We start from the raw sequence: 24368 nt of genomic DNA, 5'->3' as shown, positions 1-24368 counted from the left end.
ACTTGGGCGATCGAATGAAAAGTTCCCTGGAATTAGTCTGGTTCTTCTGGACCAGAACCGAGAACCACAACTTTAATTTAAACATCCTCTTTTCATTAAAGGTGAGACCACATGGGAGATGCAGGGGGAGTAATGGCTCGGAAAAACCTGCTAATCTGCACCATAATAACCGTGAAATCTTGTGTTCTTCCTTTTGACCCGCCTCAGTTAATGTGTTTTTTTAATTTTAGTATGTCTTTTGTCTTGCCTAGTGGGACACAGTGTTTTCTTGTTTCTGTTGTGCGTCTGTGGGGTTTTATGTTTCAGGAGAAGCTGGTGTTTGTTTGCTGCAAACGGCTGTGCAGAGGAGAGTTTGTGTTGTGATAGACTCTGGTGTTCATCGGTGATGGCTAGGTGCATGCGGTTTATGGTCTGTGATTATGTCTGGCTTCATGGTTGCTGTTTTCTCAAAAGAGACTGTGAGGGTGATTGTTCTCTTTTTCTTTTCTCTCGTTTCTTTGGTCTGTCTGTGGCCTGCGAGACTGTACGACTCTTTGTTTTTCCTATTATCTCTGCAGGGCCTTTTCAAATAAAATGTTGCCATGTCTCGGATGCCCACATTGACTGAAAGTTTTGTACTATAAAAAGTACCCATTACCCAGATCCCAATTTGAATACCACTGTCTTAGATGATCATGTATTTTTTTCCCTTTTTTCCCCTCTTAATTTGTATTGATGGAAATACAAAAAAAAGACAATACAAAAAAGAGAAAGAAAAAACAAACCGAAGCAAGGCTGCATTTTTCATATTACAGGATACATTCATTGAAATCCTCATACATTATCGCTAGGCTTTTCCCACTTTTTATAGGACCCACCAACTTTCGTTGGTGGGTCCTGTTGCGACCAGCGTTCTGTGATCGCTTTCTTACTTGTTGCTAAGAGGATCTTGATTTAATATGTATCATGTATTTGAAAATCTTCAGGGAAGACGATCATGTCTTAATATCCGTCTTAATATTGCATTGGCGATGGTGTCACCATGAACAAACTTTACGCCGTAGCCTACTGTACATAAGCCACCGCATAACTTGTCCTTTATCACGATTCATGTCTCTCTACTCGAGTACAAGCCAGTCGAAGGCCCACCACAACCCAAAGGTAGTCTCTGTGATTTAACTGCAGCAGCCAGCCATTGATCAATTGACATCGCCCAAATGGATGTCTGTCATCTCTGACATACATTATATAGAGCTGTCTTGTCTTATCCCATTCTGACCGGGCACCCATTTTGGTGTTAGCATCATGTTATGCTTTATCTATTGAAAAATAGCAGATCTACAAGCTCATAGCGCGCCACCGAGTGGCGCGCTACGAGCTTGTAGGTCTGCTATTTTAGAAAAATCGAAGAGCGACTGACATTTTTAGAATCTGATCTCAGGTCAGAATGGGTTCATCAGACCAGTGTGTGTCCAGTGGAAACCTCGTATGAATCTGATCTCAGGTCAGAATGGGTTATGCTAGGCCTGAGCATTGCTGTCCCACTGTCTCTATTACTCTTCCTATCATTAGATCACACAGTGTGGATCATCTGCTGCCTGGGTGTTCCCGGGCACGAGTTCTCTGACCTTGCTAGCTGCTATCTGGCTCATTACCTGATGATGTGTGGAGAGTGTACTACTACAGTACACAATATTGTGTGTGTGTGTGTGTGTGTGTGTGTGTGTGTGTGTGTGTGTGTGTGTGTGTGTGTGTGTATGTTCCTATATACAGCATGTGTGCACGGCGTGCTTGGTTTGTGCGTGTGTCTGTGTGTACGCGCAAGTTTATGTCTAGATGTCGGCCGTTTGTGTTGATTGAAGCTTTGACCTTATGCATACCGCTGCAAGATGCATTGGTGTGGATGTACTTGTCTGTGTGTGTGTGTGTGTGTGTGTGTGTGTGTGTGTGCGCGCGCTCGCTCAGTGTTGTCTTGTTGCTGTCCAGATGACGGCGGGGCTCTCCTCTCAGTGTCAGCCCTGCGGTGTGAGGTGCTAGCCAGGTGATGGCTCATCGCCCGTACTCCTCGCCTCTCCTCTCTGTCAACTTCGCTTCGCTTCCCTGCCTAGCTCGCTCAGCAGAAGAGCCCAGTTTAGTGTCGGCTTGACTTTGAAAGCTTGTGACTTTTTTTCCACTGACGCACTCTCTCTCTTGCCCACATGCCCGCCCGTCCGTCCGTCCGCTCGCTTCCACACTCGCTCGCTCGACCTCGTCACATCTGCTTTTGTGAGGCACTTGCAAACTCGGACAGTATACATTTCAGAACATTTCACATTCACTGTCCGAGTGTCCGGGCACAAAAGTCACTTGACCGGAGCACGAGCACACACACAAAAAACATTTTAAATCAACTATCTGTAAGTTGGTTTTGGTGAATATACATGTTTGAACATGAGGTGAATATTCTCAGTTTACAACAATATTGTAAAAGGTGATCATTAGGAAAGCCAGACAATAATTTCAGACAATATTGTTGTCTGACATAGGAGGCTCACACCAAAGAGTCACTTGTCCACTTGTCCAAGTACATTTTTAATGCACTTTTAATGCACTTTACTGCTCTAGTGCTGCACCTTATATACGTCTGCACCTTACAGCTGCATCTCCGTACATGTACACCTCTAAATCTGCTGCTATTTTTAACCTCATGTACGCACCTGCCACTATATACTGTACTGCATGCCAGGGATTTTCAACTGACCCAGGGACCTCCATCCTGACTCAGATCAACCCGGGGACCACCACTATTGTGTCGGGTGCGGGTCCATCATAGACCTATACCTGACACAATGGGTGGTGGGCGTTCATGCACCATTCCATGGGTTAAGATTAGTCTCTGTTAATCACACTATCACAGTTTTTCCGTGGACTAATCAACTTCACGCGACACTGCCTGCATGGTGTCATCCTCTTCTGTGCGCCCACGCCTCAACTGAGCCCTCACTCCCCACCCTTAGTTACTTGAGAGAGTCTTATGGGAGACTCCTGGGGCCTCGTGGAGGGCCAACTAAATTCACTACACTCCCCTTCACCTGTATGAAAAACAATACTTTCACCCACCCACTTATTTTTTATTTTTTCCGTGATTTTGATATTTATTGGAATTCATTAGTTTACAAAATGGACATGAAAAAGTGAAAGTGATCCTCATCAAGACAATAGGACAACAACAACAATAAGCAAGACTTTCACAAGGACAAATACTGTATACGCACAAATCAAATCAAAAAATATGAGACGAGACAAAAAATTAAAAAGGAAAAAAATAAAATAAATAATAGTAACCACCCACTTCTACCTGTAAACCTGAGACAATTCGAGTGGCCAAACTACAACCGTGGTTGAAGAAGGTGTGTAGCCTTTGAATATGTGAGTGGTCCTGTTTGCAGGCCTTGGAGTTGGATCTGTATGTTCATCATTCAAGGATGACGGGCAGGACTTTGTGTTTTATTCGTTTGCTCACAACCACCTTGGTCTTTTTTTAAATATCTCAAAAGAATGTCCACGTCAGTCAGAGAGATTCTTGCAAACTGTTACATCAGGTTGACTATATAGACCCCTGACCGTGACTTGCTCTACTTTCATTCACCTCCATCACTAAGAGAACCCCATCCTCCCAACCCCCCTTTCTGTTCAACTGCAGGCCTACCGGGACTTCCTTTCTTTTGTTGGAATTGATTTTGCACATTTATAGTTGGATGTTTATCCAGCTAAAGCGTTTAGCCTTTAAAACGGCTCTGAGAAAACACACACACACACACACACACACACACACACACACACACACACACACACACACACACACACACACACACACACACACACACACACACACACACACACACTCACACGTGCGCGCGCACACTTACGTTCTTCTCAGCATTGATTGAATGGGGCCTTTTCAGCATTCTACCAGCACAGCTACCAAAAAGGTTGGCACCGCAGTGCATTGTGGGAGGTGATTTCCCTTTTTTTGTCTGTTGTGTGTGTGCGCGGCTGCGAGCGCGCGTGTGTGTGTACTTGTGTTACTATACTCGTAACTCGTGAGGGCCAATTGTCCCAAGTATATAGTATATAATTTGAGAAATATACATTAGTATTATAGGCTTTTAGAAGTTCGTTTTAGGGACATGCCTCATAAATACTTAGTTGTGTTGTGTACCGGAAATAGCTGATCTACTATAGTTGTGCGACACCCGTGCCGAACTAATATCTTAAATTTGGTGTTCTCACAAATATAGTAATACCATACATGTGTGTGTGTGTGTGTTGTCCTCATCCAAGACGCAGTATGAAGCATTCCCTGTGTCAATGCACTGCCACTGAGGTTTAATCTCCTCCTGTCATTAGGCAGTCTCTGTGAGACAAACCCTTGACCTATTAACCCATTCTGACCTGAGATCAGATTCATACGAGGTTTCCACTGGACACACACTGGTCTGATGAACCCATTCTGACCTGAGATCAGATTCTAAAAATGTCAGTCGTTCTTCGATTTTTCAAAAATAGCAGACCTACAAGCTCGTAGCGCGCCACTCGGTGGCGCGCTATGAGCTTGTAGATCTGCTATTTTTCAATAGCTAAAGCATAACATGATGCTAACACCAAAATGGGTTCCCGGTCAGAATGGGTTAAGGACAAAGACGGAGCAGCGTGCCTCTCTAGGGCCGATGCGTTGCATGGCGCTTCATGTTGTTTGTTTGTCTCTCATCCCGTCTGTGCCGCCTTGCTCGACAGTTTGATGTTCAATTTATCTCTCGCCTGTTAAGTTTGTCTTTGTGCGCCCTGAGCTATATACTGAGCGCTCCGGGCGCAGTTTAGGTGTAAATATGTGGGTGGAATTCTTTGTAGTACATGCTCCCATCATTTTGCAGTTTCAAGAAAGGGAGACACGGAAATAGAGAATGAAAAGAAACAGATAATTAAAATACATGGTGCGTGATACACTAAATATTGGTGAATGGTTAAAATGACAAGACGGTTAAAATAGCAGCAGATATAATTACATGTATGTACATAATGTGCAGGGTTTCAAAGAAAATATATTGTGATTTCAGCCGTTGTCAGACCAGCCCAGTGTGTGACATTCCGGCATTGAGATGAGAGGTGACGTGGCTGTAATAATAATAATAATAATAATAATAAATTTTATTTATAAGGCACCTTTCAGGGCACTCAAGGTCGCCGTACCTCTCAGGCATGTTGCGGCCCTGCGCCAAAGCCACATGGCAGGGTCATTCCCGGGCAAACACCTGACAGCATCCCACAGTGACTTTCGGTCTGTGTGTGTTCGTGTGTGTGACGTGTATGTGTGAGAGCACACGTTTCTCAAAATCTTGTGTGTGTGTGTGTGTGTGTGTGTGTGTGTGTGTGTGTGTGTGTGTGTGTGTGTGTGTGCGTGTGCTTGAAGTTCTCCTCAAGTTCAACCAATAGCTTGTATAACCTCTCCCACTCTCTGCAGAACCACCTGCTGTCTTATATGCCTCCTCTCCTCCCTTGTCTCTCTCTGCAGGGGCCGGGTTCGGGGGGGCTCTGTTAGGGGGGCCTACAAGTGGAGAGTGGCTGAGCTAAAAGTGGCTGTAATGGATCCCCTTTGTGTGGGCATAGAAGCAGGGGGAAATGCTATAAGGAAGAACCCCCCCCCGGCCCCCCAGCCACGGGTGCCTTTGTAGTGTGCAGGGCCGGCCAGTCAAGCACTGATAGATGGACCCCTCAGGCAATTTGGTTCAGCACATAGCACAGGAAATGGTTGGGGGGGAAAAATGAATGAAGTAGGAGGTTTGCTATAACCCATTCTGACCTGAGATCAGATTCATACGAGGTTTCCACTGGACACACAACTGGTCTGATGAACCCATTCTGACCTGAGATCAGATTCTAAAAATGTCAGTCGCTCTTCGATTTTTCAAAAATAGCAGACCTACAAGCTCGTAGCGCGCCACTCGGTGGCGCGCTATGAGCTTGTAGATCTGCTATTTTTCAATAGCTAAAGCATAACATGATGCTAACACCAAAATGGGTGCCCGGTCAGAATGGGATAAATATATGTAGGATGTATACAAAACAAGTGCTAAGCCCCGGCACCCTCTTCTTATAGCAGCTGCTATAGACTCCCAAAAGGCCGGTGAGGGCTCTTGCCTATAGAGGCCCCTGGTTGTCCCTGCATGCTTACAAGTGACTGTGTATAGCATAAGGTTTAAGGATATACAACGATATGAAATGGAGGAAGGATATTTTACCGTTTAAATAAATGCATGGGTGATTGATTGACTAAAAGGATACTATACTGATTATTTTGCTGAATATTGTAAGTAGAGATTCAAATGCAGTATGTTTAATAATTTACACGATTGATTGATTTGTCTTGATCTTCATTTAATCAGTCCTAAATGTATAGCGATGCATTTCCGTGCACCACCCCTCATCCCTTAACCCATTCTGACCTGAGATCAGATTCATACGAGGTTTCCACTGGACACACACTGGTCTGATTAACCCATTCTGACCTGAGATCAGATTCTAAAAATGTCACAGTCGTTCTTGGATTTTTCAAAAATAGCAGACCTACAAGCTCGTAGCGCGCCACTCGGTGGCGCGCTATGAGCTTGTAGATCTGCTATTTTTCGATAGCTAAAGCATAACATGATGCTAACACCAAAACGGGTTCCCGGTCAGAATGGGTTAAGGCACATAAGCTCAATAACTTCATTAATACAAAATGTCCATTGTGGTTATATATGACACAACGTGACGCACTCTTCAAAGCGGTGTGCGTGGGCATTTCCAAGGTCATCTGACGGGGGCCAAAAATAGCAACGCAAAACCCACAAGGGGGTTTTCCGCCTTATGTGAATAATTCCCTGCGGACAATGGATCAATGACTGACATGTCCCCGCCCTGTCGGGATCAAGTATCTCCCACCCCCGTGTCTATTCATCTCGGGGTCTAATAACCTGCCATGGTGGCCGTTCTGATCTCAACGGTCATCTCCAGAATCACTTCCTCCTTCTCTGAGGAAGTAAAAGATATACTCACTGTCACGCTGATCCGTCAAGTTCAAAAATATAAGGCGGACGCAAAGAGCGATTGAAATGGTCGGTATTGGTGATTGTGCAGCACGACGTGTCAAGATTTCTTTAACCACTTTTATATACCCGGCTTCCTTATTTTTTGTGCTTTCGGGCATGCCGATCTACAAGCTCGTCCGATGGCCGTGCTCTAATTTATACTTTTCTTCGTACATTGGTTGCCGATCCACGAGCTCACAATGCATATAGCCATGCCGCTGTGTGCTTGTAGATCAGCTATTTCTAGTACGGCACACATTCCAGGCACGCAGTGAGGTATAAATCACTGCGTCCTGTCATCCTTATTTCTCATCATCTCGAAGCAAAACAAACCATAAAATAAATAAACGCACCGTGAAACAATGTCGTGCCACTTTAGCGCCAGCCACAACACATGGGCGCAACGAGGAGGCGCCTTTTGTTTTGTATAACGCCGTTAAAAATAAACTTTATTGCCCTGGCGCAATAAGACAAACACATTCTCCACAGCCGGTGAAAAGATTTGAATGCCTGAGCGGATGCTCCGTGTTGAACCGAAACCCATTTTTGCTGCATTGTCTTCCTTCCTTCCTTCCTCTCTCTCTCTTTCTCTCTCACTTCTCCTTCTCCCTCTCTTTGTGTCTCTGAGTTCACTCCAGCACAGCTTAGGGCCTTCTGCTGTGGTGTGCTGACATAATGAGTGTGGGGATGCTAAAAATACTAGCCGCACAAATGGAGCGTGCTGCGTGCTATACACGGGCACACACACACACACACACACACACACACACACACACACACACACATATGTATGACATATGTTTCGCAGCATCCTGGTCCCTGATGCTGCCGTCGGCTTTTAGAGGCGGAGGAGGAGGAATACGTCTAACTAGTTCTGATGCTGAACAATGTGGCCGAACATTGGGTCCTGTTTTGACCCCGAGAGAAGGAGCGGACGGACTATTGATGAATTGAAATAGCACCGGTCTGCAGCCGCATGGGGGCTAATGTCTGTAGTTGGTTTGGCCCTGGGCTTTTGGCGTATAAAATGGGCCTCACCCTCGTGTGCTAAGTAGCGCTTAATCAGAATAATCCATCTAGTTGTTGAAAAGGTCAATTAGAATTCGACCACGCGACAATATCAGTGGCCTCCCTGTCGAATATGTATAGCTGTCAATTTTGTGCATGCTTGTGAATGAAGCAGAACAAAGTATACAAGTATACAGTGTTGTTTCATTGTGCGTCCGACGTCCGTCCGTCCGTTCCCTGCGACAGCGCGTTCACCCGACAGCCAGTGTTGCTTCACGCTGTCCACGCACTGAGTGATCAACTTTTGTGGGGGAGTCCGAGTCGGCGACATACAGACAAAACCATGTAAGACATATAGTTAGACTTGTGAAATTTGAGATCTTTTGGAACTATAGGCCATTCATATTCAAGGGGAGTAATTTCCAGGCATCATCAGAGGTGATGTGTCCACCCATATGCTCTCTCTCTCTCTCTCTCTCTCTCTCTCCCCCCTACCACCGGAATCTCATCTGGACTGTGGCCATAATCTTCTTTCCAGTGCGCTGGCTGGCCTAATGCACTGACTTGCAGCGCTCGCTGCTCCCCATGACAGACTCTCACGTCCTCTCTAGCTTTACTCAAACCCACTCAACCGCCAACACCTTCGGAAAATACACTTTGTGCCGTTTCTGTTTTCTGGCAGTGTATAAGCTATAGTTGTTGAAACGTTCATCTCCGGAACCACACATGTATATGCCCTTCCTCTGCTGCATATAGCTCTCAGCTTCCCCTGCTGTCTATATCTCTCCTATAATGTCTCTCAGCTTTCCTATACCGTGTGTCCTCCCTGAACTGTCTCTCTCTCTCTCATCGTGTGTGTCTCTCCTATACACTGTCTCCCTCTCGGCTGTCCAACCATATCCTCTCAAATAACCGGATGGCTAGAGAAGTGCACAATGAGTAGCAATGCAAGTCACGAGCCAGCTAATAAATACATTGGATAAATAGCCTAAGTGGACGTCCGAACGTTTTAATTAACATCCGTCAATGTAACAAACAGACCTTCGGGGGTTTTGGGGACAGCCCTAAAGCATGCATGCATGCACACACACGCACACACACATGCAAAACCTGCAAGGCAATACCCATAGGACCCCTTCTGAACAGCAGAATGTGACTATAGAGATGTGACTTGAAGAATAGAGGGGGAGATGAGAGAGAGAGAGAAAAAGAGAGAGCACACAAAAGACAAAGAGAGCTGTGAAGGACAGATGCAGAGAGAGAGATTCAGTCAGTTGATGGACTGTCAATCGACCGTCCACACGGGACTCTTTCCCTGATCTTGTGTGTGTGTGTGTGTGTGTGTGTGTGTGGTGCCTTTATCCAAGGCGCTTTACAGAGATTGTGCAATACATTCACACACACATTCATACACCGATGGCAGCGGAAACATATTCTCCCCATGCCTTCGGCCTGGTGGAGACAATTAATCGTGCTAAGCGAGCGAGAATACAGCTCCCTCACATCTTCACCCTATACTCCTCCCTGACACCATGTTAGGAGCGCCCACACAGATGTTTCTAGTTCTACAAATTACAGGCCTCTTTGGATGGTGACACTGTCGTCGACCTAATTTCCGATGAACTCCTCGGTGTACAGAAATTAAGCCAGATTTTCGCCACAGCTTTGACATGATGTGTCCGGTTCAATCCCCGCCTCCCCCAGGGTTAGTGGCGAAGTGTCCTTGAGCAAGACACTTAGGCCCTCATTTATCAACGCGGCATACGCCCAGCAATATTCTGCATTTATCATTCGGAAGTTGCCTTGTCTGCACCAATTTTCTGTCGTGTATATATAGACAAGTGGAGAAGCATTGTCTGACCAGCTGAAAGACATAACATATGTATTCACTCCTAAAATGTATAGCATGAAACTAATCCATTTTACACATGATTTTTTTTCTTTTGTAAAGGCATACATACCCGATGTATCATATGAAATTGGTAGGAGATTTCCAACTGTATACAAGCAATTAAAATCGTGCAATTTAAAACAATATAACGTGTTTACAATGTTACAAGTTTAGATGCTTAATCAGACAGTGCTTTATTGGCTCTGTGAAAACACATGCGAGTGTATATGTGCGAGACGGTTTCGACCAAGGGAGCGCAGTGTGACACCAGACGCCTATAAAAAATTCCTGTGATAATATATCATTAAATGGACGTGCACCCCATATTTTATTTCCAAATGACAAGTGTATAGCTTGCCCTTTTGCAATGGCATAGGTGTTAAGGGGCTTAATCATTCACTCATTTAAATAAGTGCCTTTTAACAGTCTTATAAGGATAAATTGCAGATCTGGTCAGATCAGATATAGGCCGAGCGCTTATGTGAGATTATTTCGGGGAGTCGGGACTCGGGACCGCGGCGAGCGCCGCTGTTTAAATCTTTATAATGGACATGCGTCCCTCCCATGCACCCAGAAGCACACACCGGGCCTTCATCGATATGTAATATGCATTCATTCATCAATCACTCCATAAACGTTGATTATGACATGCCTTGCTGCCTCTCATTGACGTGGCATCACTCACGGCAATCTCACGGGGATAGCCGATACCTTCTTTGACGTGCACTGCGCACGAATGGGTAAAGTTAATATACAGTATACGGTAGCCTACAAACTCATTCCATTCATGGCGGTGTTACTGTCTGTGATGTGTATGTGGTTTCATGTAACCTGCTGCCTATACTACTTGTTAAAGTTGACAAAGGTTGTAACTTTTAGCCTCACGGAATAACCATACAGCGTTTCTTTCCAGTGTGCCTAAATGCACACTTGCATAGGTGTGTGCTCTCTTTGGTTCAAGCAATACATCAGCAATTAAATCGGCATTAAATCTTTCTCGATCTCAGTCTTTTCTCTCTCCATGTATTTTTTCTCTCTGCCTCCTACTGAACACACATCTCTTGGACTCTCTCTCTCTCTCTCTCTCTCTCTCTCTCTCTCTCTCTCTCCTGTCCACCATTCCTCTTTCCCCTCCTCAATGTAATATGGATGAGACAGTGAGGCTATTGCTATATTCATTTTGCCCATGACAAAGACGAAGGGCCATTATGAAACGCATTGGAGAGTGGGGCCCGCTTTGGCAATCCGTATAGCAATCTCAGTAACGGAACAAGCTCCTCGAAGTCTAAAAACATGAAAGTGGACCCCCGGGAGGGTCTACCTTACTCAGCACAATAGTCTACAAAGGTGTCATTATTTTTAGCCCTGCTGCTCCAAGGATGTCAGAACTGTGGTCGTAAAATACTATCTCAAAGACTTCTAGCTGGACTGCCGTGGAATGTTCTGTGCACCTTCACGCTCCCCTGCGGAGGGACCCCGGTTCTGTAAGTCAACTCGTGGTCGATGTGGTCTCTGTGTGCTCCACTCGCTCTCAGTCTTTTGTCAGTGTTATGTTAGGCCGTGTGATTCTTCTTTTGGGTTGCTTTTACCAAACTTCCATTCTTCAGTTTCATATAGAGCTCTCCCCTCTGAGGTCCATTCCTAGAAGATTCCTGGAAGTTGCAAACCATCTCTCTCTCTCTCTCTCTCTCTCTCTCTCTCTCTACCTGCTCCTCCCCTTTATGTTCTCGCTCAAATCTCTCACGACATCCTTCTCTCCTTTCTTTCTCTTTCATTCCCTCCATCCTGCAGTGCATCTCCATCCCATATCTCACATCTTTCTTTAACTCATCTCTCTCTCTCTCTCTCTCTCTCTCTCTCTCTCTCTCTCTCTCTGGATCGTGGTAGTAATGCACAGTGATCCTACAAAGGCATGCAGCGGTCGGGAAAATAACCGCCACAACAGCTGAAGTACCCCTTAGCCTCACAGGAATGTTTGACCACGTGCGCATGCACTCACACACGCACACACACACACACACACACACACACACACACACACACACACACACACACACACACACACACACACACACACACACACACACACGTTCATACATTCAACTGGTTAGCACACTGAAGTTAGCATCATTGAACCACTTGGCTGTGATACAGTTCTGAACGTGACAATAGAGTACCATGGGCTGTATTTTGCGTGTCTTAAGTCCCAGGTCTTATTCCCTAACTTGAGTAAACTAAAGACCTGGAGGCGTGATCTATGCTCTTTGGCCACTCAGAATAGCCAAATGGCATTGATCACGCCTCCAGGTCTTTAGTTTACTCAAGTTAGGGAATAAGACCTGGTACTTAAGACACGCAAAATACAGCCCTATGTGTCTTTCAGTAGTAGCACGGCATCATATAGTGTGCCCATGTGTGATAGTCGGTATACTTGTTCTTATGTTTTACGGCCAGCTAAAATTATGAAATGTGTTATGGATATATTGCACACAAGATTGTGATGCTATATGGCTGTGCTGGTCAGTATCGCAAGTACTGTATAGCCTATATTATTTTTTTATCCAAAAATGATATCAGTGCACTGAAACAGTAGATAATAGATAATAGATATCCATGAATAAAAATGGAAAATCCACAAAGAGAAGACTTTTCAAAATTACCCCCAAGCATGTCCCTGTTTACACCCTGAGCGCATGCAGAGGACGAAGTCCTCTCTCCGCCATTTCAATTAGTAACACCCAGCGCCCAAGGATGGATATTGATCAAAAGGACGGATATTATTGATATCAAAACCGATCGCATCGCTCCACATTCGATGTCGAGCAACAGTGGGGACGGTTAATCAGACCAGTCTGTGTCCAGTGGAAACCTCGTGTGAATCTGATCTCAGGTCAGAATGGGTTAATAACTCTAGATCTGAATCATTCCGTCCAATTCTAAGCAAAGATTATGTGTTAGAGACGGTCTGTCGGTAAAAGTGCTCCGCTGTTATAAATCTCTGGGCGCTATGATTTTTTTTTTAATGGATTAAAAAAAAAACATTATTTTTGCCTAATATTTAAAGTAGTGGGAGTCCAAAGTACGCGCCGGCGGCGCGTATACTTAGGCCCAGTGAATTGAAAAGATGGTGTTATAGCCACATTCAACCATACAATAATTGCTATACGGGAACTATACCATTTATCCGTTCTATATTAGTAGCTATGTGTGTGTGCGCGTGCGTGCGTGCGTGACGTACTGTATCATTGATCTAAGCTGAAGCAGATGTCTAGATATAACTGACATACCAGCAAGGCCACAGATTTCAAACCTCATATCCACATTCTTCTTCTTTTCACTATGCAAACTCGTCTCCATTATCCCATTCTGAACGGGAACCCATATTGGTGTCAGCATCATGTTATGCTTTAGCTATTGAAAAATAGCAGATCTACAAGCTCATAGCGCAGCCACCGAGTGGCGCGCTACGAGCTTGTAGGTCTGCTATTTTTGAAAAATCGAAGAGCGACTGACATTTTTTAGAATCTGATCTCGGGTCAGAATGGGTTCATCAGACCAGTGTGTGTCCAGTGGAAACCTCGTATGAATCTGATCTCAGGTCAGAATGGGTTATAGGAAAGAAGGAAAATCACTGCCAGTGACACGGATGCACTGGTGTCGCACACTGAAAATGGCGGATCTACAAGCTTTGTAGATCAGTTATTTTTTGGTGCTTGACACTGGCGTGCAACTGATACAAATCAGGCCTGGCTATAACTAACCATAAGCTCTAAACCTAACCTCCAAATGCCTATAGTCTAACCCTATAAACCTCACGAGATCGAATGGGATAGAATAGGAATGCTAGGAGGTTTTTACTGAACTTCTGTAGCCTATACTTTGCAGTTTGGCTCAACGGAAATGGGCATGTGCATGAACTTCATCACAAATATCGACCATTTACTGTTATACGGAAATGTGCGATTCCATGGCAGAGGAGAGAAACACGCACGCACGCACACACACACACACACACACACACACACACACACACACACACACACAGGCACTCGATCTCGGATGCTTTCATAAGCTGTGGCATCGGGTAATGATAGCCCACATCACAGCGGACGTTAGCATGATGAGACTGGCATTGCCCCAGCTCTCCATCTGCAGCCGATTTATCTAATTTCCTCTCTATATCTCTCTCACTGTATCCTCTCTCTCTCTCTCTCTCTCTCTCTCTCTCTCTCTGTATGGCCCTCTATTTCTAGACCTCTCTTCCTTCCTCTTTTGATCTCTCGCCCCTCTTTAGCAGAGCGTTGATGGGAAAATGTATCCTGTCTGCCTGAGTGACTTTCATTACATTAAGGAGGCAGGTCTTTGGAGATTTCTCACTAGATTTCTCTCACTAATGTCTTTACTGCGGACGGGTGTGAGTGGTTAATACTTCCCCTTTCGTTTAAGCGCGGAATCATTAACCACTCAGGACTCTTAAGCTGGATGGACACCGGACACGCTAAAAAACACGCTAAATGTCGTGACGGTGTCAGACTTCAGTGCTACACGGCAGTTATATCTATGACATGCACACTCCAATGACAATTAATTGTCAATTAAAATGTCATGATCGTGGCAGCCCTGTGGCTGGCATGTCATCGAGGGAGAGAGAGCCAATGGTTCGACGTGTGCGTGTGCGTTGCACAGCATCCGAGCATGACGTCTCTGCTTTGCATTCGTGTGCTCGGCACACACTAACGATGCAAGCTATATCTGGGTCTATCAATCTGTTTCCTCCACTCTCCATCCATTTGTCCATTCGTCTGTCTGAGTGACTGTCTGTCTGTCTGTCTTCTGCTCTATGGCTCCGAGACATGGACACTTTCAAAGACATTTGAGAAATGGCTTCTTCTCTGGAATCCTGCCTCAAAGCAAACCAGAGGTAGAAAAACCGTCGTTCCCCGATGTCATCGCTATAGGGACACATGCATCTGTAAGCAGGAACTGGGGATGGCAAATAAAGGACCGGGAAGTCTGGCGTGGCAATGTGAAATCCATGATCTCGACCGTGGTCGAAAAAGGATGACGTCTGTCTGTCTGTCCATCCATCTTTGGCTTTTTTTCTTAGCCACTTATCTGCCTGCAGTCTTTCTTCGTCTTTCCATCCATCCACATTATGTAGCTCTGCGCTTCCCTCACTGTTAAGTCTATAGTGTTTATGTAACTTTCAGTGTATGAATGGAACCAAATGGACCTTTACGGGACCATGTGGCTGGCTTATGATCGCTGCTGTTGGCTATGAGGACATTTGCGCGACCTATAGTCCTGATTGGCTTGCCGAGTCTGACCCCATACTCTGAAACGCCGCCTAAGCCAATGGGAGTCTGAGACTTCCGCCGCGCGGAAGTCTCAACCAAGCCCCCAGACTTGCACTGAAGTGAATTGCGGGTGGCGGGGCCTGTCGCTCCCCATCCGCCCCCCCTAGATATATTATAAATGAGTCTGTATAACACCGCAGAAAAGTGGGACAACGGAGATCGGTTGTTTCACCCGAGTGTTAAAATTGTGCTCATTCCTTTGGTGCCATCGCGTCCAGTTGATACTCTATACAATAGTCCACTCTGTGTGAGTTCCCTCTCCTGATGTCACTTGCCCTATATATATACCTTTTAAAGTGTGATCCTTTGTGTGGCTTTGTAACTGAGATCCACAGATCTCTGTTGTATATGGATGGAGAGGTGAGGTGTTGCAGATTGCAGATTGGATCTTTTTGTGTGCTGCTGGCTGGCTGGCTGGCTGGCTGGCCGGCCGCAGGGCTCAGTTGATAATAAGGTATGCTCCACTGGCCTGTGTTTGTGTAGCACCTGCCATCTGTGTGTCCTTGAATGTGAAGCAACCTTGCATATGACGTGTGTGTGTGTGCGTGTGTGTGTGTGTGTGTGTGTGTGTGTGTGTGTGTGTGTGTGTGTGTGTGTGTGTTTGTGTTTCCTCTGCAGTGACTTCCTTTGCCCTGGCTGTGCTCTAAAGCGATTGCCATCTGTGTGTGTGTGCGTGCGTGCGTGTGCGCCCACCAGTCATGCATATGTGCAGTCCAGCGTGCAAGTGCGTCCGTGCAAGCGTGCCAATGTACACCTGGATACATTTTCCCCAGCGTGTGTGTGTGTGTGTGTGTGTGTGTGTGTGTGCGCACACGTGAAGACACGTATATACGCATGTCAGGCTCCACGTGGGAGTCACTCAGTGGCGGTTGGTGTGTGCGTTGCCCCCGCGGCGCAGTGACCCACGACGGATGTCTAATCCCCAATTAGTAATTTACTGCATTTACAATTGATGAACGATTAAAAACAAAAATGGGCTATATTATTTGGGTCTTCACTTCGGTTTCGGTATATATTTTGCGCTAATTGCATAGCCCTAATCTGTATATTCGGTATCGCCCCTGATCAAGAAAGACAGAGACTATACTGCTATGGGCCCTTGGTTCACTCTGTCTGTAGTCATATCATTTTTTTTTTAATCATTTTTATTGAGAAAACCAAAGACTGCCGAAGCAGACAACCTGCGCCACTCCAAATTAGCAGGGTACATTCTTGTAGGTGCACGGCTCAGAAATACTCAATTGAAAGAAGGAAATGCCAGCACTCGTCAGAGGTAATAAAACCACGTGAAAAGGGCATTCATGGAGTGCTGACATTTCCTTCTTTCAACATCATTTTTATTCACTCACTCCCCGCTGACTACTATAGGGTTGGGATTCGTTAGGATTTTAACGGTTCCGGATCCTTCCCGGATCCTAATATATTTTTTCCCCTTTTATTCTTACATAGATTATGCTTATATATTATAACTAACCTAACCAAGTACATGATAAACACAAATTCATTTATTAAATTATTGAAAATGCACTTTACAATTATGAGGTGGCACTATTATTTAAACTTCACCACCACCAGCCAGCCACCACAACAATATCATTGTTGCAATTTGTACTGTATATTGCAATTTGTACTGTATATTGCAATTTGTACTGTATATTAAATATACAGTACACATTGCAATAATGATATTGTTGTGGTGACAAATGTTGTCTTTAATGTTCAGATTCATTTAATATGAAGGACCCCTTACCCTAATGGAAACAAGCCATAGTGCTGACCTTGTATTGAACTGTAGGCTACGTTCCTGTGCTTTTTTCTGCAAACTGTTTATAAAGTAATCAATCTACGGAGGTATATATATGCACCTAAACGCTGCAGGGCTCTCAAACGCGATGTGTCTAGATTATTCTCGTGAGTTGTGGACTCGTGTAGGCATATTGATTTTGAGATGTTTCCTCAATGTGGACGTGGTCCAACTGGTACAAGTTGCAACAACCTTTGCAGGGAACTATAGCATTGCATTTATTGCACTCTGCGTGCTCAGCAGCCTCAGAGTCATTTCCCTCTCCGTTAACCCATTCTGACCTGAGATCAGATTCATATGAGGTTTCCACCTGGACACACACTGGTCTGATGAACCCATTCTGACCTGAGATCAGATTCTAAAAAATGTCAGTCGTTCTTCGATTTTTCAAAAATAGCAGACCTACAAGCTCGTAGCGCGCCACTCGGTGGCGCACTATGAGCTTGTAGATCTGCTATTTTTCAATATCTAAAGCGTAACATGATGCTAACACCAAAATGGGTGCCCGTTCAGAATGGGTTAACCACACTTTGGAGATCTCCTCGACATACTGTCCGTCCCACTCGCTCCGCGGCGGTCGCTGAATGCACAGAACAGGGCGTGTCCCTAAAAATAAAAAAAAACGGCTCCAGATCAGCAATGTTGGAACCGGGTCTGAAAAGGACCCGGTTCCGAATCCCAACCCTATACTGACTACACGCACGCACAGTTGCACACGCACAGTTGCACACGCACACACATGTTTGTATATGCTGTACTTGTGAGGATATCACAATATTCGGGGTTCAATCGGGTTGTAGATGGTAGATCGTAGACTCTCTCCACACAACCATAAATATAGGACGCCAACACATAAACCATAACCTCTGAATGCCTAATCCTAACCCCGACCTGTAAACCTGACTCAAACACTTTTTTATGAGGAAAATGGTCCTGACATTGTCTATTTTTGTGGGGACATTTGCGCCTCAAGTGTAGTAAAACACGCACGCATGTGTAGCATCCGTGTGTTTTGTCTCTCAGGATCTCACTGTGTACGTGTCTGCTGCCACTTGAGCTTGTTGCGTCATGTCCTACAGTGATGAGCAGCAGAATATAGAATGTGTGCTGCATTAATTATACACATACCGGTATTCAGTTTTTTTATCAAATGATTTTTTTTATTTAAGACAAAAATAGCACAACCAAACATGTGAACGTCATGAATGAATAAAGAAAACAAGACAAGTGATACATTACACACATACACACAGCTAAATAAAAGGAACACAAAAACAAACAAACAAACAAACAATCCCACCCACCCCTCCCCCCCGGGACCAACGGGGGGGGGGGGGGGGGGAGGGGTGCACAAAATGCACACCTGCGCCAAGATTCCTACCACTGTGCAATAGAAAAATAATAAAGACTAAAGCATATCCTCGACTATATCTGCAATGTTGGACCAAATATGAACGTTTTCCTCGTTTTGCTCCATGTAACCTTGCCGTTGACGTCTCCATGATAGACGATATCTAAAAAGGTTAAACGTCATTGGCGAAATGTCAACGTATGAGGAGGTTTCCAGCGTGTAGCAACCATGTTCTTTGCCACTCACTGTTGGGTATTATTTAATTCCAATCGGGATACATAATTTAAAATAAATCAAGACGGAGAGGATGTAATGTTAATTTGTGAAAGTATTGAAAGTTTAGCAGCAACCATATTCCCAAAATGTGAGACCACTTGGACACTCCCAAACCATATGGAAGAATGTACCTGTGCTGTTCGAAGTGCAGTGCAGTTGGGATTATTTAAAATCCTCATATAGCACATAATCTATACAGGGGGTCAAATATGTTCGGTGAACTACATTTAAATGAATTTGTTGAAGATCAGGATTCCTAGTAGAGAGCATAACATTAGACCACACTGTGTCCCAGCTCCACTTTGTTGTGTATATTTTCTTAGGTTTTTGTTTATGCGGTTCAACTGAACGAATTGTAATAGGAAAGTGGTGTTTTGGTGTTCAATGTTGCGTGTGAACACTGAAGGCTATTCGCTAATATTTCAACAGATTGAGGTTTAAAGGTTTCACGACATTATTATTATATTTTGGTTTTATGAACTCAATTACATCCAAAAAACCTGAACTTTGAACATTTAGTGCCTTTTGAGCTGCGATGAAAACATGCAGGACAAATAGTGAAAACGGTGACATCTGCTGGCATATATGGGATTTGCTGGCTGTGACATCACAGTCGGCAGGAAAATCAGAGCACTTGTTTGAGCTAGAAAACCCCAGGTCACAGAATATCTAATGAATGTTAAAAGTTCAGATTTCTTTTGGGTGCAATTGAGCTCAGACGACCTAATAAAAATGAAGATTTTTTTTTTATACAAAAACCACAATCACAGTCACAATCCCTTTTAACACGGATACCTCAATCAACCAACTCCAAATTGAAAGCGGCCTCCATCTCCCTCTCTCTCCCTATAATCCCCCTGTCTTCACTGACGCTAAGTAGCTCTCCATCTTTGACTCTGGTGTCGAAGGGGTCATCATTTATCTTTGACATTCGTATGATCGGCCTATTCGGGTTCACGTTGGGTCTGGTTAATGAGATGGAGATGACTTCCCGGGGGGTTAAACTACATCTTAACCTCGCTGCTGCCATGTCTCTTTATATACGACCAGCTTCCCATAATCCCATGAGGTCGACCCTCTTTCACTCGGCCAGCTTTTCATTATTGTAATGTATTTTCCTGACTTGTGACTGCATGCTGCCTACGCTGTGCTGAAGTCGGTTCGTTTCCCCCCCCCCCCCCCCCCATATCCACAAAGCCATCTGGCTGAGTGCATGTGTTCAAAGTGCCTTTTTGTGGACACATGGCCCCTTATTCACTAAAATAAGTTCCGGACTGTGGCTTTAACCCAAACCATTAATTAAACCAATATTACATAAATAACTTGTGACTGCGTTTCCCATTTGAAACCAAGCGGTTAAAAACAAAGGCAGCGGCAAGCAAACAAACAACAAACAATTTTGAACGGCATGCAGCTTCAGTTTGGAATGAAATATTTATATTGGAAATAATATATACCTGTGCCTGGTATACATTATACTGTATAGCCATCCATCTCTGGATTCCATCTCGCTGCCTGTCTATTGTCAATTGTTTCATTCTAAAAAGCCTGATTTATTCTTCGTCGTACAACAATAGGCTCACAACAACACAGCGCTAGCCGCTGCACGTCAGTCGGCTATTTCCGGGGGCACACGACAGAGCTATATAGCGAGACGAGCGTTGCACAGTGAAAGGCCCAGTTCTTGCGACGTGGACAACCGGGCACTTCTCTTGCTCGCTGCGACATTTAAAGAACCTCATTTCATTAGATTTATTTGTTATCTTTCAGTCGTCGTCATTCTCTTCAATATCTGCCCATCTGTTCCTCCCCATCTGTCTGTCTTTTTGAGTCTGCTGTTTCCTGCTCTCTTTCTCCTCCTCTCGCCACGGCTTCATCCTCCATTCCTTCTTCTCAGACTATAGCTCTGTCTATCAATCCACTATAGCGTGCGTGCGTCCGTCAGTGCGTGCGTGCGTGCGTGCGTGCCAGCCGTGCGCGCCCCGAGGCTGGAGGTAATCAAAGGAGGCAGAGAGACAGAGCGGCCTGCCCAGAGGGACCCCGTGTTAACAGCCTCTTGTTTAGGCTTGTTTAACTTAACACTGGCATGAAGGGACACATACTGTACACACACACACACACACACACACACACACACACACACACAAACACACACACACACACGTCACACACACACACACATTGTGCATATTCACAGAGGGAATGATGCAAAGCCTTCCACATACACAATGTATATTTGCACATACTGCACCGACAGGCTGTGGTTCTGACCGCACGTCACGGCAGCAAAGCAGACCTCGTTCATGCTTTTCAATTCCTACTGGGCAACAAACAACAATAGCATCACTGTAGCCCTTGGCTCTGCAGGGCACCACCCACAACATGGCATCATGATGCATGATAGATGAGCCATTGTTAACCCCGTGTCTATGTTTATTCAAACAAGAAAAACACTGGGTGAACGCAGCGCGTTAGGACCCCCCCCCCCCCCCCCCCCCCCTCCCCCCCAGCGACAAACAACAGCAGTCATTTCAGCGCTCGTGTCTCTTTGCCTCCGTCGGGTGCGGAAACATGCTCGGTCGGCCGTGACTCGAAAGCCACCAATTAAAAGTCTGGCGGGGGGGGGGGGGGGGGGGTGGGTGTGTAACGCTCCAGGCGCGTTACCAGAAATGGCTAATCAGCTGGCCAATCAGCAGTGAGCGTGCAGCTACAGTATACTACGTACTGCATGTGTGAGTTGTGTGGCGGCAATGCTACCAGGCTAGAAAAGAGCATATATCCACATGGCTGTGTTCATGCTTGAAGGAGATTCACCCACACCCCTGTGTTTGTGTTTTTATTTTTTATTTTTTAAGATTTGTGTTTTGGCATTTGTGCCTTTTTTAGTTTATTGATAGTTACAGTGAAGACTGACAGGAAAGAGGGGGAGAGAGAGATGGGTAGAGACATGCAGCAAAGGTGGTCATGAACGGGACTCGAACACGCAACGTCAGTGTGGTATGCGCCTGGACCACTTGGCCAGCGGGAGCCCTGTTTCTTCTACATTTGTGTTGTGGTTGTATAATGTGTGTACTACACACGCAGTGGTATGTGCCAGTGCAATTCTCAGGAGTGCATGCCTATTCCATATGCATGGATATCTATATATAGCGAACAATATGGCTCTCAACAGGAGGGGGGAGGCAGAACGAGAACCTAATGAGGTGATGATTGGCAGCTATTCCATATGTTGGAAATGAAACAAATGGTAAAATAATGGTCCGTTAAATCAGTATTTGCCGTAGTCCGCTTTTCAAAAGATTTGGTCTCGCACTCTTTTGTGCAATCCATTTGTGTTCACATGGCTTAAAAAAATATGTATTCCACATGTATTCCACGTACATGTACAACCATACCAAGTGTTGAACCCACTGTAGACCGTTTTTCAAAGCATAACATTGTTCTTTCAACCCGGTGTCCCTATTTTGGGCATGTATAATTATAGGTGAGAAATGTACAAAAAATGTCCAGAAATATTAAATGTTTACAGGCTGGTAGAAGCTCGTTGTGACTTTGTTGTGCGGCAAAGTACATACAGTAGGCCCTGTACTTCCAGCAACACTGAACTTGACCAGCAACGTCTTCTTTTGTGAAATGGCACCAACGTTGTGAAACATTGTTTTCTTTTGTTCTCCAGTGACGTTTTTCAGTGACGTCACTGTCAATGTGATCATCAATGTGACAAATAGAAGCCTAGCTAGTATCTTTCTATTATTATATATTTTTTTACTGCTTTCTACACTTGGTGGCTGTGACATTTTGTCTTCGTTCACTGACAAAATGAATGATGTTGAAAATATGAACCTGCAAGTTTAAGTAATGGTATAGCCGTCTGTGTGCCAGGCTGTCTACTAGGCTATGTCCATCTCTATTTCATTCTGTCTTTTCCAAACATAATCTCTTTGGACTGTTTGTTGTCCCTGTGGGCCCGGCTGGCTCCTACGTATATGGATGGTGTGGTTTAACGTCTTCTGCTGTGTACTTCAGACCACCCGCAAAAAAACAGGAAGACAGTTAGAGGTTAAGTGCCTTGCTCAGGGACACTTTGACCGGGGCCGGGAGGTGAACCGCGCAACCTTTTGATTACCAGATGACCTCTTTACCCACTAAGCTACAACCACCAAAGGGTGGGCAGTTATGTTGCCCCGTAATTCACCGTTGAAGTGTTCGCTGTCGTGGTTGTTGTTATGGTGATCATGAATGACTCATGATAAATTAAAAAAGCTAGTGTTAATTAGCACAGGGAACTTCCGAACGGCAAGTTTTTCTTTTATTTACAGGACACAATTTTGTTGTTAATTTTGTTTTTGTTTGTTTGTTTTTTTGTGTAATTCAATATTAAATCAAAAGAGTTTTTCTTGTTTTCTAAAAGCTTGACATTTTGGTTAGAGGAGCTGTCAAGTCCAATCAAACGTCTGACGTTGTGTTTTTCAAAAGAATTTCATTTCAGACAGTTTCATCATCCGTGAGAATCGCAGCAATTCCACCATTATCACTTATTTTAACTTTCGATTGGATTTCCTTTTTCAAGCCATGAAGTACCAGAGGGAGGGCGAGAAGTGAAAGGGCGAGGTCGCGTGCACGCATCCGCCTGGGTGACGGCAGACTGCTGGGTGAGAGCTGGCGCTTTGGCATGGGGGGGTCAGATCAACACATGGAATGAATTATTTACTGGCCATATATGGAGCGTGTCTTGAGTGTACAGGGTTTGATGAGGTCAGATCAACATATGGAATGTCAGAACAGGTCAGCTCCATATATGGAGATCTAAGGGTGGCAACGGGGACAGTGTCTTGAGTGTACAGGGTTTGATGAGGGCCCAGGTTGGTTGGGCCAGGCCTTAATTTTCGGGTCTGTTGAGAACTCTAGTTTTCGCCGGCTGCCGGGCACAGCTGCACTAATAACTTTGGGGCGGGGAGGGATCAACATATGGAATGTCAGAACAGGTCAGCTCCATATATGGAGATCTAAGGGTTTGAGGCTGGATGTAGAGTTGCTGGCCGGCTCCATCTCTAGGTGATGATCCAGTCTTCTCCATGTATGGTTATCCAGGGTTTGATGAGGTCAGTGTCCCGATCTTCATATATGGAGACGGCCATATTTGGAGCGTGTCACAATAAAGGCGTGATGGACTAACGGCTATATATCTTGGGAGTTTTTCAGCTATTACTTTCTTTTTTTTTTCAATTTACTTTTTATTGAATTTTAATCAAACATGTAAACGAAACGACTATGACAATTGACAATACATACAACAGAAAGAAAACAAGACAATATACATACAATACACACAAGGGGAGGTATCTGCCTCTCTTCTCTATTGATGATCACAATACATACGTAAGTACCTCAAACAGGCGCATCTGCTTCTACAGGTTAAACAGATTTAACTGAACAAAGTCAGGTCTTATGGTAGAGACACGAGCAATCCATCTAAACCAGTTAACTGTGAAGACTTCAACTTGACCTCTAAAGCTGAATGTAATTCTCTCCATATAATAAATATACTATAGATTAAATCAATCCATTCATTTATAGTCTCTGTATAACATTTTGT

General features: G+C 44.7%; 1 protein-coding gene across 1 annotated transcript in view; it reads left to right on the top strand.

Annotated features, from left to right (window-relative positions):
- Positions 1–1965: 1965 nt before the first annotated feature.
- The window catches only part of LOC308310606 (dedicator of cytokinesis protein 4-like), a gene marked incomplete at its 5' end in the record, with an annotated part of 197731 nt that continues 175328 nt past the window's right edge, over positions 1966–24368 (top strand). Inside the window, 1 exon segment of the mRNA XM_080756990.1 lies at positions 1966–2002. Within this exon segment, the coding sequence (XP_080613116.1) occupies positions 1966–2002 (37 nt within the window).

This window comes from Protomyctophum bolini, assembly GCF_963924005.1.
Source record: "Protomyctophum bolini genome assembly, chromosome: 23".
Taxonomy (NCBI): domain Eukaryota; kingdom Metazoa; phylum Chordata; class Actinopteri; order Myctophiformes; family Myctophidae; genus Protomyctophum; species Protomyctophum bolini.
Note: the sequence above shows the minus strand (reverse complement) of the source record. Positions and strands in the feature narration are given on the sequence as shown.